At 40.2% G+C, this 15,693-nt stretch overlaps 1 protein-coding gene across 1 annotated transcript in view; it reads left to right on the top strand.

Annotated features, from left to right (window-relative positions):
* Positions 1-15,693, top strand: part of DNAJC7 (DnaJ (Hsp40) homolog, subfamily C, member 7) — a 33,435-nt gene that overhangs the window by 9,425 nt on the left and 8,317 nt on the right. Inside the window, exons 2-7 of the mRNA XM_005875754.2 lie at positions 6,650-6,738; positions 7,601-7,725; positions 8,382-8,495; positions 9,579-9,653; positions 14,128-14,246; positions 15,090-15,243. Coding sequence (XP_005875816.1) covers positions 6,650-6,738; positions 7,601-7,725; positions 8,382-8,495; positions 9,579-9,653; positions 14,128-14,246; positions 15,090-15,243 — 676 coding nt within the window. The remainder of the gene's footprint in view (positions 1-6,649; positions 6,739-7,600; positions 7,726-8,381; positions 8,496-9,578; positions 9,654-14,127; positions 14,247-15,089; positions 15,244-15,693) is intronic.

The raw sequence follows: 15,693 nt of genomic DNA on the forward strand, positions 1-15,693 counted from the left end.
ACACACACACACACACACACACACACATATATATATATATATATGAAGACAAAATCAAAGTTAGGCTCCTGGGCTCCTTTTACTTTACTCTCTTATGAAGGTCATAGAGATTACAACATGAAACAGGCCCTGTGACCAGCCTTTGGGGACAAGAGGTTTCAGGCTGTGGGAAGGAGGAAGGAATTTCTACTCTGACACTGGCCACGATCCCATGAATTCTGAAGGGTGGAGGACATTTCTAGATCAGCAGGCAACTAGTAAATCTGACTGAATAAAAGAACTGGGTGCAACAATCAGAATAAGGGTGACATTTTGGAAGTAGTAAATATAGTAGGAATGCACAATCATAGAATAAGGGTGACATTTTGGAAGTAGTAAATATAGTAGGAATGCATAAATATTGTCTCACTGGCAGTATAAAGTATTATTCTTAATAGCCTGAGGGTAAGAAAAGGGAAGATATCTTTTTCTAAGGTTCTTCCTGCCAATAAAATAGTCTTCAAAATCAAAGGTCCCTAAACACTCCCCTGTGCTAACAAAATAAATCATTTTGTCCTGAGTTGTAATTTTAGCAAAGCTAGATTTTTTTTCTAAGAAAATGAAAAGAAAAAAATCTTATTCTAGCTGCTGCATCTGTTTTGAATTAAACAATTATTAATGCCATCATTGAAAGAGCTGAACTTTATTAAAAATACATTATTCTAGCCAAATACTTTAAGTAAATAAAAGCAGTGTGGTATGTTTTTGTCATAGAAAAATCTATTCAGCATTTCCCAAGCTAAGAATGTTGCAGAATCATGAAACCATGCTGGTCTTTATTTTTCGTGCACTGCAGTATCTTAAAATGATACTGTATGAATGGTGAAGCATCTCATCGCTATTTTAATAATCTACAAATGTATGTGAAGCAATTCCAGAGTGAACCCAGCCATGTTGAGAATGTTTAAAAAACTACCACCCAATGAATCCTGCATTAGTGAAAGCTGATTACATTTTCTAAATACCCCTTTAATTGCTAAAAGATAGACTAGTTAGACCAAGGCAAAGATCTTGCTTAAGTGCACAACTTGGAAGTATTTAGAGAGAAATGGAAATTTGTTAAGGACATCTAATTTGGGGCACGTTGCAATGTCAACTATGGTGCTTTAATGTGTTTTTAATTTAGCTGAGCTGCAAATGTGCAAAGTTGGCTGGTAATCATAAGCCCAAATTGTCTGTTTTGATCATATGATGCTGAGCCCTGCTAAGACCTGTGTGAAATGATTCCCTTGGCAGTGTTTATTGGATTAGTTAGCATCTGTGATGAATGAGTGCTCAGTTGGGAGAGAGAGAATGTACCTGCATGATCAGAGGATATACAGATTTTTAACACACATGTGGTGTAGAAGAGCAGGTTTTCAGGGCTGAACTTTTCCAATTGATAAGGTTATTTCTGAAAAGAAATACATTTTAGAGTAGCAAAGCAAACCAAGAATGGAATGTATTTTCCTTATCTATAGCCGTCTGAGGGAAGGCTGACCCCAGCCCTTCAGCAATGAACCTGTTACGGGAGACCATCCCATCATACGTCCAAAGAGGACAGAGTTTTTGAAAACCTTTTTTCAGTAGCTGTTTTCATAAGAATTTGTTGCTGGCGGCTATTAACGTGAAAGAATTGATTTGGTGGAGGGGAGGTAAAGTCATTTCCAGCATCTCTTGGAAAATCAGAGAAGTGAAGCTTATTCTGCTTAGAGTTGACTCAAGGATTGGGTAGGGAACTAGATAAATTAGTTTTAATCTAAAAATCTCGAAACCAGCAAGATCTGGAGGGAAAAAATATAGGACTCCAGGAGTTAGGAAACCTGTGCGTTCCCCTTGGGTGCCTCCGTTGCTCTTCCTGTGTTGGGAGACACATGATATTATCATCATAACCACTTGAGAAGGCCATTTCAAAGATCTTCATTGGAAATCCTTTGAAAATCTGAAAAAATACTAGAAATAGAGCACAGCTGTTAATAGTCCATCAGGTCAGTTATGGCCAAGTCTATATTTTGCTGGGGTATTATATTTCAGGGTTTAGTCTGAGTTTTATTTTGTGGACATAAAAGATAATTTGTAGTTTAATGTAGTCCCTTTTGGAGTCCTTTCCTTTTTTTAGATTGTCCTGGTGAATGCAGTTAATCCTAATTCTTCCTTTCTCGGTACTGATGTGTTTTAATAGGTATGTGTTTATCTCACTTGCTTATCAAATGAGTTGACGTTGGCAGTGAGTGGAGTGACAGATGCCACCTCCAGATTGCCCTCAATTCCAGTGTTAACCAGCTCTTCTCCTTCTTTTCCAGTCCCACGCCTTTGACATCTCATCCTTCAGTCCCTTTGCTGTAAGGGCAACTTGAACAAGTTCAACCCCTTCTCAGACTCCCAGGGCAGGATTTGAATGGATTTGACCCTGGAATTGTTCCTGATGCAGCCTTGTTCAGTTCTTGCTGCTGCCATGCTGGATTCCAAAGATCCACTCTTTCCTTGGCTGGTCTCGCAGGGTCAGGCCCGTTGGTTAAAGCTTGTCATGTATTTGGTGGGGAGGACCAAAATGGAGAGGTACTCCACTTTGGGCATTGGACCTGGAGGCAAAAAATAAGCATTCAGTCTAAAAGCAGCACCAAGTGCCATTGTTTAGGCAGCTGTTAATCAACCATGTTTCTATGAAAATAAGTCCTTTTCATGAGGCAATTGTGTGGGAATAGCTAATTCTGCCCTGACGCTGTGCCGTGTGAGGTTAAAAACATGGTAACTTGTCACAACACAATTCTTGTTCTTTTTGCTGTGGGCTGACTCTACATTACTCGCTTTGTTTGCTCTAGAATGGAATCTACTCACCATTTACTAAAATGAAATGCATTTCTTGGGGGAGGCGAAGTCCAGTTCACTAGGTCTCGCATCTTAAAGGAGCCCTGCTCTCTCTATGACTAATTGTTAGAATGTCATTTTGCTTATTTAAATGCAGGTTGCAGTTCTGGAGTTGGGTTTTATACGCTGGGCTGTTTTTTGTCTTAGTTTAAAGAAATTCATGTTCATTGCCCATGTCTTGTTCCTGGAAGTACAGATTAACTTTTAAGTCTTAGGCAATAGATAGAGGTGAACATGAGAGAGAAAGCATAGCAGGGTACAGAGTGCAGAGCTTTGGAATCTGACAGGTGTGGGTTGACAGCCTGACCTTGGGCCAATTTTCTCCCTCTAAACCTTATTTCCTCCTTTGAAAAATGGGAATAATGTATGGAAAGTACCTGGCCTCAATGATTATTACTAATCTTCCACAGAAATCACCCTTTGCATTTTTACTAGAAGCCCTCGCTGAACTTGCTAGCCTCCGTGGGATTAGTGTTTCCTGAAAGGCCACCTTGCAGTAGCTCTACAGATTGTTTCACCTTTGACTGGCAAGCTTTATACTGTTGACACGTCTATCCAAGTGCTTAGATGCCTTCGGTTTTCCTCAAGAATTTGTGTATCCTCAGCCACTAGCCAGCTGAAGAAACGGCTAGGTCTTTTTGGGCATGATTTTGGACCTGATGTTTCCTTTGAATTTACTACTCATTTCTTCACAGGAATTTGACTCAACTTCTGAAATCCAGTGTTGGGGAAGCCCTTTCTTCGACTCTCTTGGCATGTCTGCTCTGACGGGATAGGCTCCTCCTAGTTTTTATGTAGTGCCTTGGTTCACTGAGAGTTATAGGATGGTGCACACCATGTAGAAAGATTGCCGTCGGTCCCACAGTCTTGCAGTTGGGGGATCCTTCTTGAGGACTTTCAACAGCACATGGCTTCTTTATACATTGTGACAGTTGATATAAAAAAATTACTCAAGCCCTAAATGGTTTGGCTCAATGGATAGAGCGTCACACTGCAGACTGAAAGGTCCCAGGTTCGATTCCGGTCAGGGGCATGTGCCTTGGTTGCGGGCACATCCCCAGTGGGGGGTGTGCAGGAGGCAGCTGATCGATGTTTCTCACTCATCGATGTTTCTAACTCTATTCCTCTCCCCTCCTCTCTGTAGAAAATCAATAAAATATATTTTAAAAAATTACTCAAAACAGATTTATGTCCATCACAATTAAATTCTTTTTAGCATTTTAGGTCATTCCCATTATGCTTTCTTCTAGCACTTTTTCATATTTGTAGAACTTGCCAGGACAGTCATGGAGAAGAATGGAAAGGGAGATCACCTCAGTAAAAGGAGGGCAGCTTTGCCAGTTTGTAGTTTAAAATACATACATAAATAAATCACAAATCTCCCCAATGCCAGTATTCATCCAGTCAAGCTGTAAACTCCCAGGCCATTACAAGGTTAAGAACTATGTACTTCTTTCCTCACTTCAGGCAACCCTTAAACTCAGTTTGTTTTTACATATCTGGAGGATAAGAAAAGAAACAAAGACTCTTCCTTATAACAAAAATGCTCAGATTTTTTAGTAATATTGTGGTAATCATTTTGACAAAGAATGTATCTTTGTCATTCAAGTTGGTCAGTGGAATGATTTTGGGTATCTTTGATAGAGGTTACTAGTTTGTGCCTTTAAGATGGGTGGGGGACATCTGGCCCATAGGCCATATAAGGACCTTGAAATCATTTGGTCTGGCCCTGCCAAGGCATTAGGGGTGAGTTAATTAAATGTTTGACCAAACATAGCAGGCTAATTTTTTTTTTCGGACTTTTAATATGTTTTTATTGATTTCAAAGGGAAGGAGAGAGAGAGAGAAACATCAGTGATGAGAGAGAATCATTGGTTGGCTGTTTCCTGCAAGCCCCCAGTTGGGGGATCGAGCCAGCAATCCAGGCATGTGCCCTTGACCGAAGGCTAGTCCGCAGGCCAGTGCTCTAACCACTGAGTAACCCAGCTAGGGCTATAACAGGCTAATTTTTTAAAAATATATCTTTATTGATTTCAGAGAGGAAGGGAAAGAGAGATAGAAACATCAATGATGAGTGAGAATCATTGATCGACTGCCTTCTGCACACCCTCTACTGGGGATCAAGTCCACAACCAGGGCATGTACCCTGACTGGGAATCGAACCATGACCTGGTTCATAGGTCTGATGCTCAACCACTGGGCCGCCTGTGGGCAGGCTAATTTTTAAGTTGATACGTTTGTATGGCCCGAGAATAAAGTTAGAAAGTTTGTCTAATGGCACAGCTTCAAAAAAAAATGTATCTTGAGCCGAAACCGGTCTGGCTCAGTGGATAGAGCGTCAGCCTGCGGACTGAGGGGTCCCAGGTTTGATTCCGGTCAAGGGCATGTACCTGGGTTGCGGGCACATCCCCAGTAGGAGATGTGCAGGAGGCAGCTGATCAATGTTTCTCTCTCATCGATCTTTCTAGCTCTGTATCTCTCTCTTTTCCTCTCTGTAAAAAAAAATGAATAAAATATATTTTTAAAAAATGTATCTTGGGTTAGGGCAGAAATTCTGCTATTACCCACTTGGTGGTTATACAAGGTACTACAGGGATATAATAATAGAGGGGGCAGAAAGTACGTGATGGGCAGAGGGAACACTGGAAGATGGGTTTTTAGAGCATGGCATTGCAGCCTATACCTCATATGTCCCTGTCATCCAAGTTCTTGGTCTTTGCTGTCACTCTGCTTTCTTTCTTAAACACCAATATGCTGTGCTTTTAACTCCTTTGCCTTCTGCTTTTGCTCTGCTTGTCCTTCCAGTGATAAATGCATGAGCCACTTTTCACGATAGTAAATCGTTAAAATTCTAAGGATATGACCCACTTTACATTGAGAAATCAGTTGCCCTGAATGAAATTATCTGTAGCTCACTTTTTAAAAAAATATATTTTATTGATTTTTTACAGAGAGGAAGGGAGAGAGATAGAGAGTTAGAAACATCGATGAGAGAGAAACATCGATCAGCTGCCTCCTGCACACTCCCTACTGGGTATGTGCCCGCAACCAAGGTACATGCTCTTGACCGGAATCTTGAGTCCGCAGGCCAACGCTGTATCCACTGAGCCAAACCAGTTAGGGCTTTAGCTTATTTTTTTGTAAGTTCACTAAAGTGGCAGCAGTTGGGACACAATGGAAAGGAAGTAAATATATAAAGATTCAGTTTCTGTGTCTAAATTTGCCTGTCAAAAGGACAGTGACTTCGGGTGGAAGTAGTGAGGCAAGGCAGGTGGCATGAGAGAGGTTTTCTTAGTTTAAATGTATCTAAGTGACAAAAAATAACATCTGAAGACCATTGATTCCTTCATTAGCACCTTCTTTTGAACCTCAGCCAATTGAACAAATCTGTAAATTCCTTCAAGTGTCACACTAACTTTCAGCTCAATTTGCCAGGCAGGGGCTCTAGACCAAAGATTGCTCCTATGCGAATAAAGAGGTGATTGCCTAGGTATAGAGCAGCGATGGCGAACCTATGACAACTCTGACACGCGAACTCATTTTTTTGGATGATTTTTCTTTGTTAAATGGCATTTAAATATATAAAATAAATATCAAAAATATAAGTCTTTGTTTTACTATGGTTGCAAATATCAAAAAATTTCTATATGTGACACGGCACCAGAGTTAAGTTAGGGTTTTTCAAAATGCTGACACGCCGAGCTCAAAAGGTTCACCATCACTGGTGTAGAGAGTAACATGATTCTCTTTCTCTCCTTTTCAGGGAAGCAGAGTCTTTCAAGGAACAAGGAAATGCATACTATGCCAAGAAAGATTACAATGAAGCTTATAACTATTATACAAAAGCCATAGGTGAGATGAACCTAGTGCTTATGCTGGAAAATAATTTGCTAAATACTGTTATAAATAGTTCCTCTCTAAGAAGTAGCATATATTCAAGCTTAATGGCCTCACGAGGGAATTACTTTTTTTTTTTTAATGTTTTTATTGATTTTTAGAGAGAAGGGAGGGAGAGGGATAAAGAGATAGAAACATCAATGAGAGAGAAACATCAATTGGCTGCCTCCTGCACGCCCTCTACTGGATCAAGTCCGCAACCTGGGCATGTATCCTGACCAGGAATTGAACCGGGGACCTCTTAGTTCTTGGGGTGATGCTCAACCACTGACCCACACTGGCCAGGCGGAAATTACTTTTTCTAACTTAAGTGGATGGTAGTTCTTCTGGAAAATTAAAAGCAACTCCAGAAATTCTAAATGTTATGGCAAAAAGATGCCCACCTAAATGCATTTCAGTCATTGCCTTTCTGAACATTGTCAGGTCTTAGTTACCTCCATCCTCAATTTGTCAACATATTTTAATCCCATGCTAGCATTTTTCTTACCTAACTTGCTTTACAGGTTTCCCATCCCCAGCTAAACAGATGCAAATTCGTTTTCATATCTAGTTATATAAAACACAGTCCAGTAAGAAGATAAATATGCTGACCCCTATTCCAAAAGATAATTAATGCACTTTAAAGCTAAGTTTAATGCCGTGTTTTATTTTTAAATTGCACCATTGCTGCTATCCATTTGCACAGGTAGTCAAAAATTTGATGGTGGCTTTTTAAAGAGTGTCATCATTCCTATTATAGTTCTGAGGGAGATGGCCCTTGAGTTTTTGGAGCAATGACCCATTCTAAACCTTGTTTTACCTCCTTCCTTTCCTGTAGATATGTGTCCTAAAAATGCTAGCTATTATGGGAATCGAGCAGCCACCTTGATGATGCTTGGAAGGTTCCGGGAAGCTCTTGGAGATGCACAGCAGTCAGTGAGGTTGGATGACAGTTTCGTCCGGGTATGTAATGGGCTCTTTGGGGAGGACTGAGTTGCTGCAGTTGACTTCTAGCCGAGGGGTTTTCGGTGTTAACACTCTTGATATTTTGGGCCAGATAATTCTTTGTTGTGAGGTTGTATCCTGTGCATTGTAGGATGTTTAGCAGCATCCCTGGCCTTTAAGGTATCAGTAGCACCCCTTCCCTGCCCAGCTATAACAATCAAAAATGTCTCTGACATTGCTGACTGTCCCATGGAATGCAGAATCAGCCCTGGTTGAGAACCACTTCTCCAGCCATTTTCATCCCATGTTGGGTTTATATATACACACACACACACACACACACACTCACACACTCACACTCACACTCACCAACACGTATATTATTGATGTTTTTACAGAGAGGAAAGGAGAGGGACAGAGTTAGAAACATCAATGAGAGAGAAACATCGATCAGCTGCCTCCTGTACACCCCCTACTGGGGATGTGCCCGCAACCGAGGTACATGCCCTTGACCGGAATTGAACCTGGGACCCTTCAGTCCGATGGCCAACGCTCTATCCACTGAGCCAAATCGGTTAGGGCCCATGTTGGTTTTGTGTGAGTGTTTGTTGCTGCTGTTGATTTCTGTCTGCTTGGCCACTCATGCTCCTTGTTGTCCTTTGTGTTTCTTCTAGGGACATCTACGAGAAGGCAAATGCCACCTATCTTTAGGGAATGCCATGGCAGCCTGTCGCAGTTTCCAGAGAGCCCTAGAATTGGATCACAAAAATGCTCAGGCACAACAGGAGGTACGGGTCTGATCCTATCTGTATCAAAAAGGCAAGGAATATTGACTTGAGAGTCAGAACTGACATCTAGTCTCACTTCTGTTATCAGCCACACCTGGGTGACTGTAGGCAAGTCTCATAGTTTCTTTGAGCCTCAGCTTCTTAATCTGTCAAGGGAGTGTTTTGTGTTTTTTTTGTGGGTTTTTTTTTTTTTTAATTTTATTGAATTTAGAGAGGAATGGGAGAGGGAGAGATAGAAACATCAGTGATGAGAGAGAATCATTGATTACTGCCTCCAGCATGCCCCCTACTGGGATCGAGCCTGCAATCTGGGCATGTGCCCTCACTGGGATCGAACCAGGGACTTCTTGAGCCATACTGGCCTGGCTCAAAGGAGTTTTGAATATGATTTACAGCTTTAGAAATCTGTGCAAATTAGAGGGTTTCCAAGATTGCTAAGGGAATAGACAGATGCATCAAAGAACTGATTTGAGCGAGGCTAAAGAATTTAGTAAATTTAGCCTAACCAGTGTGGCTTAGTGGTTGAGAGTCGACCCATAAACCAAGAGGTCACTGGCTCGATTCCTGGTCAGGGCACAGACCTGTTTTTCAGGCTCAATCCACAGTAGAGGGCGTGCAGGAGGCAGCCAATCGATGTTTCTCTCCCCCCCACCCCCCTAAAATTAATTAAGAAAACGTATTTTAGAAAAAGAATTTAGTAAATTCAAATCCTGATTAAATTGGTGGCTGAAACATGTTTTATTGCCGTCTCCATATATGCTCAGTTTACCCATGGATGTATTTTAGTGAGAATCTGCAAGGTTTTTTTTGCTCAGTCCCTGACAATGCCTTGCCTTTATTTTGTTTACTAGTATATCATGGCATGATTCTTGTATTCTTGAGTTTCTAAGATCAAATTGAGGGTAAGATTAGGGCGTTGACCTTTCTGTTAAGGTGTTTGGCTGTATCTTCACCAACTTGATTTGTGAAAAGTCTGTGGTTCTGATTTTCTTGAAATAACACATTCATCAGTCTTATTGATTTTTGTGGTGGTTGAATCTACAACTTCATTAAAACTCTCCCTTATCTGATTTTCTGGTGTAGTTCAAGAATGCTAACGCAGTCATAGAATATGAGAAAATAGCAGAAACGGATTTTGAGAAGCGGGATTTTCGGAAGGTAAAGTACAACTATAAGGAAATCTTATTCTTTCCTCACAAAGTTGTGTGTGTGTGTGTGTGTGTGAGAGAGAGAGAGAGAGAGAGAGAATTAAGAGGAGTAGTAGCATAGTACAGAAGATCTAGAATAGTAAATTTAATTTAAAATTTTATTTTCTTTCTTTTTTTAAGACATCCTTTCTTTTAGAACAGTTGTAGATTCACAGAATAATCAGGAAGAAGGTACAGAGATTTCTCTTATGCTCACTGCCTCCCCCCTTGTCAGCATCCCCACTGGAGGTACATTGTTACAACCAGGTTTTTGGCAATTATGAATAAAGCTTCTATAAACATCCATGTGCAGATTTTTGTATGGACATTTTTCAACTCCTTTGGGTAAATTTAAGAAGTGTAATTGCTGGATTATATAAAAATATATTTAGTTTTACAATAAACTGCCAAAATGTCTTCCAAAGTGGCTATACCATTTTGCATTTTCACCAGCAATGAATGAGAGTTCCTATTGCTCCACATCATCACTGGCATTTAAAATTATTTTTTACTAAAGTACTTTTTTGTTAATTATATTTGGCTTTATGATGATAAAAAGCAAAATGAATTTGTTACACGAGTTCCTGTTTTTTATATAAGATAGTGGTCTAAAAATGTTCTTTTAGGAAAAAAAGGAAAAGCCAGTTGGAATTACTAGTAAATACTGTGTTTGGATAATCTATTTTTTAAAAAATATATTTTATTGATTTTTTACAGAGAGGAAGGGAGAGGGATAGAGAGTTAGAAACATCGATGAGAGAGAAACATCGATCAGCTGCCTCCTGCACACCCCCTACTGGGGATGTGCCCGCAACCAAGGTACATGCCCTTGACCGGAATCGAACCTGGGACCCTTCAGTCCACAGGCCAACACTCAATCCACTGAGCCAAACCAGTCAGGGCAAATAATCTATTTTTTTAATACATTTTTATTGATTTCAGAGAGGAAGGGAGAGGGACAAAGAGAGAGAAACATCAGTGATGAGAGAGAATCATTTAATTGATTGGCCGCCTTCTGCACATCCCACACCAGGGATCGAGCCCACAACCTGGATCTGTGCCGTGACTGGGAATCGAACTGTGACCTCCTGGTTCATAGGTTGATGCTCAACCACTGAGCCACACCTGCTGGCGTCTATTTTTATTTTAATAATGAGAGCTAGTTGTTTTTTTTTTGTGTGTGTTTTTTTTAATATATTTTATTGATTTTTTACAGAGAGGAAGGGAGAGGGATAGAGAGTTAGAAACATCAATGAGAGGAAGGGAGAGGGATAGAGAGTTAGAAACATCAGTGAGAGAGAAACATCAATCATTTGCCTCTTGCATACCCGCTACTGGGGATGTGCCCGCAATCAAGGTACATGCCCTTGACCGGAATCGAACCCAGGACCCCCCAGTCCGCAGTTCGACGCTCTATCCACTGAGCCAAACCGGTTAGGGCAAGAGCTAGTTTTAACACCTGCTTTATGGGAGCTTGATGGAGCTAGAAATCAAAACTAGAGAGAGGCCCTTTTACATTTTGAATAGTGTATGTAACCTGACATCACTACCTTTTTGATGTTAGGCCTTTCTACAAAAGCACACTACTGCCCTTTATGGAGCTGTGTGATAGTTCATGGAAATTTAAATCCAAAGGGGTTGACAAATCTGAAACATGGGAAAAGTACAAAAGCTCTAGGTATCTTTCTAGGTGCTGCAGTAGTTACGCCTCATCTGTATAATAATTCCTAACCCCCTTCTTTAGATGGTACTCAGAAGTAGCTTTCACTAGACTTTCAAAAGAGGAGATTAAGGGCTCCCAAAAAGGTTAAAAAACATTGATCAGGATTGATTTTCAGATCACTTAAAGGAAGTTTATGAGTACCATCCAAGGAACGGAGTTGTTGCTTTATATGTCGGAATTCGCTTGGAGCTTTCTGCAACAGATACTCAATAAATGTTTGACAAAAGTGTACAGTTAAGAATTATTCTTTTGGTTGTTTTTTATTATTATTACTTTAATTAAATTTATTGGGGTGACATTGATCAACATGAACATATAGGTTTCACTTGAAGAATTGTTCTCAAGTCATACACTGTTAAGGTCTTTTATTTGGTAATACGTATATACCTGATTAGCTTATGGAGAGTCCCAGCATTAACTTATTTAGCATCCCTCTTCTATCCATTGGTTTTAATAACCACAGTAACTTTGTAGTGTGATTTATACGTGCATTCTTTTTTAAATTTGGTTTTGTGTGTGTATGTTTGGAAAGCACTTCTGCATCTTGTCATGTTTTCTGAGGTTTACGTGGACAAAAACTTTCTCTCAAAAGGCGGCCTTTGGGTTTCATTTCTCCCTTGCCCGCTCTGGAACCAGAATCCCCACTTTATGATAGAATCCTCTGTTTGTGACATCCCAGCCCCCGCCACTGTAGCTCATGGTGATGTCACAAATGAAGAATTATGATCTTGGCTGGGGGAACAGATGAAGTTAGAAGAAACAAAGATCTTCTTTGCTTGCAGCTGTCCCTAGTCATAGGGAGATGGGGGTGGGAAGTGAAGCACGGAGCCTCTGACACTCCCCATGATGACAGAACCATCTCCATACAGAACCTTGTGAAAGCAACAGGGTGTGGCTCCTGAAATGTTGACTGACTGCTCCCCACCCCTACCCCCACCCCCATTCTTTTTCCATTTAAAGAGGAAAAATTAATACCATGACTCTGCCTGCATAATACCTGAATTTTCATATTGTCCTTAGAACTTCCAGGAAGTAACCTGTGCCATTGAAGGAGAGGCATCTCTACCACTACTCTTTTAATACTGCAGAAAGTCTTCCCAGTGCAGCAGCTCATGGTGTTTATCTACTTCCCCATACTTTTACATTTAATTTTCAAGCGGGTGGTTCTTGTGGTTTAAAAGCTAGACAGTATAAATATATTCAGTGTTAAGTGTTTCCCCAACTTATCCTCCACCTGCCTCGATCTCACACCATAGTAGCCACTATTCTTGTTTGTTCTATTTCAGCGGTTCTCAACCTGTGGGTCGTGACCCCTTTGGCAGTCGAACGACCCTTTCACAGGGGTCGCCTAAGACCATCCTGCATATCAGATATTTACATTGTGATTCATAACAGTAGTAACATTACAGTTATGAAATAGCAACGAAAATAATTTTAGGTTGGGTCACAACATGAGGAACTGTATTTAAAGGGCCAGAAGGTTGGGAACCACTGTTCTATTTACTTCCATAATTTTGTTTTACATATGTAAGCAAATACAAATATAGACTCTTAATTTTCTTTCTTTTTTTGGTATAAAAGGTAATATGCTCTACATGGTTCTATACCATTTACTAGATCTTGGAAGTCTTTCCATATTAATACATGGAGAACTTCGTTCTATTTTAGAGCCACATCGTATTCCATTATATGAAGGTCTGCATTATCTAACTAGTCTCCTGTTTGTGGAATTTGAGTTATTGCTGCTTTGAGTTTTCAAACTTCATCTCTTTCTGATCCCTATGGCCAGATTATTAGAGGGAATGGGTAACCCTTAACTCCAGACTTTGCCTTTGGGTCAGTTATTCTTGGAGGAGAATGTGATTGAGCAAGGATCTCCCAGGAATAGCAGCTAAACCAAAAAATGAAAGCTTGGAGAACAAACTTCTAAAAAGAAAAAATAGAAATATACAGAGAGCCTTTATGAAACTGAAAGAGGGAACTAATCCCAGCTGTATGCGAGTGTATGTGTTTGGGCGTGGGGGCGGGGGAGATACTTGTCTTTTGGTTTCTGACCATTGTAAATGAATTGTTTTATTGGCATATTTCTCTACTAAAATAAAAGTGGAAGAGTGGTCACCATGGAACTCTGAGATTTGAGGTTCCTGACACAGGGAGGAGAGAACTGTGAGCAATTTTAATAACATAGCAATGATTCCGTACCAGGTTTTTTTTAGTTCTTCTTGTCTTACAAGGCTAAACATGATGAACTATGCAAAGTATCAAGTAACAGTTTCTACATTAGAAGAATTTGAGTTTTTGATCATAGTCATTGTGGATATGCTTCACTGTGAAGGTAGCTTAGCATGGTGATTAAGGTTATAGGCTCTGGAGTCTTAGTGTTTAAGATCAAATCCTGTTTCTGTTGGTCACCTTGAACAAGTTATTTAATCCCTGTGCTTTAGTATTTTCATCAGTAAAATAAGGGTAATAATATTACCTACTTTATAAAATTGTGTGAGCATCAAGTGAGTTAATATACAAAGTACTGTTACATATTTGCTGTCACCGTTATCATCTGGATCAACTGCTTTCCTTATTTCAGTGCTTTAATCAAATGAATTAGGTATGTTCTTAAACTGATATTACTCTCCTTTGAATCTATTACCTGTGACAAAACTAACATGAAGACGTTTCTGGAGTCCAGGATGAAGAACTTTATTTGCTTTCTTCCTCCCTGTAGGTGGTTTTCTGCATGGATCGTGCACTAGAATTTGCCCCTGCTTGCCATCGCTTCAAAATCCTCAAAGCAGAATGTTTAGCAATGCTGGGTCGTTATCCAGAAGCACAGTCTGTGGCTAGGTATGAATTCAGGCCAGTTCTGCATTGAAAAGTCAGATTCTACAGCAGTAGCTACCGTGTGTCTTGTAGGTAGGCCAGCTAGGGCTGACCAGACCTTCCTGGGACTTAAAACCAAATATTAGACTAAATTTGAAAACCCATAAGGAATATAGGAGTATAGTAAGTACTTAAGCTATATATGAAAGAACAGATGTGGGAATTTGTTTAGTTTTTATTTGTATTTCTTTAATGTTTGAATTGATTTTAGAGATAGGACGGGAGAGGGAGAGAAAGAAACATTGACTGGCTGCCTCCTGCACGCCCCCTACTGGGGATTGAGCCCACAACCTGGGCATTTCCCTGACCGGGAATTGAACCGATGACCTCTTGGTGCATGGAACAACCCTCAACCAACTGAGCCACACCGGGCAGGGCATGGTTTTTATTTTTTAAATGTCCTTTTCTGTCTATTCCAGGGGTTTGCAAATACTCTAAATATAATAAATATTTCAAGCTTTGCAAGCTATGTGGTCTCTGTTGCAATTGTTCAATTCTGCCTGTGTAGTGCAAAAGCGGCCATAGAGAGTAGATTAATGAATGATGTGGCTTGGTGTCAATCAAATTTTATATACAAAAACTGGTGACAGACAGGATTTGGTCCTGTGGGCTGTAGTTTGCTAACCCCTATTTTAGTAAAGATTGTGAGGCATGTATGTGGTTTGTTTGGGAAAAATTCTTGGGAATCTGTCTACTTTGGATACGTCCATGTTAGACACGTGGTCAAGGAAAAAACCCACAAATAAAATAGTAATGGTGGGGAAATCCAAACCACAGCTAAATGTGCCTTCTTTCTTGCTATTGCAGTGACATTTTACGAATGGACTCCACCAATGCGGATGCTCTGTATGTACGAGGTCTTTGCCTTTATTATGAAGATTGTATTGAGAAGGCGGTTCAGTTTTTTGTACAGGCTCTCAGGATGGCTCCTGACCATGAGAAGGCCTGTGTTGCTTGCAGAGTAAGTTCTAGGCACCAGATCTGTGTGGTAAAGAAGCTTCCTTTTTGAGCCTCTAAGAGTTTGGAATGGAAGGTTTTAGAATCACAGGAATGCTTGTCAGAATGCTTGGTCCTTTTATTAGAACGATTTCAGGGGAGCATTTGAGATTTCGCTCCCTGGCATGTGTTATCAGGTTGACTCAGATATACTCTTATGAAAATTCTCTACATTAAAAAAGAAAAAAGATTTCAGAACTACTTTAGTTTGCCTAAAGATAAATGTGATCAGATAGGTCAGATCCTTTTAATATTTAAGTGGTTTTTCTTTTCTTCCCTCAGTGAAGAAAAGGTAGTAATGCTTGTCCTGGGGAGTAGAGGTAAACCCTGGGAAACACAGTTCTCCTTGGTTTTCTTTTATAAATCTAGTTTTCTTCTGTCCACTCTGTAGGAAGCACAGTGAAGAACAGAGAGC

This window comes from Myotis brandtii, unplaced genomic scaffold, assembly GCF_000412655.1.
Source record: "Myotis brandtii unplaced genomic scaffold, ASM41265v1 scaffold469, whole genome shotgun sequence".
Classification (NCBI taxonomy): Eukaryota; Metazoa; Chordata; class Mammalia; order Chiroptera; family Vespertilionidae; genus Myotis; species Myotis brandtii.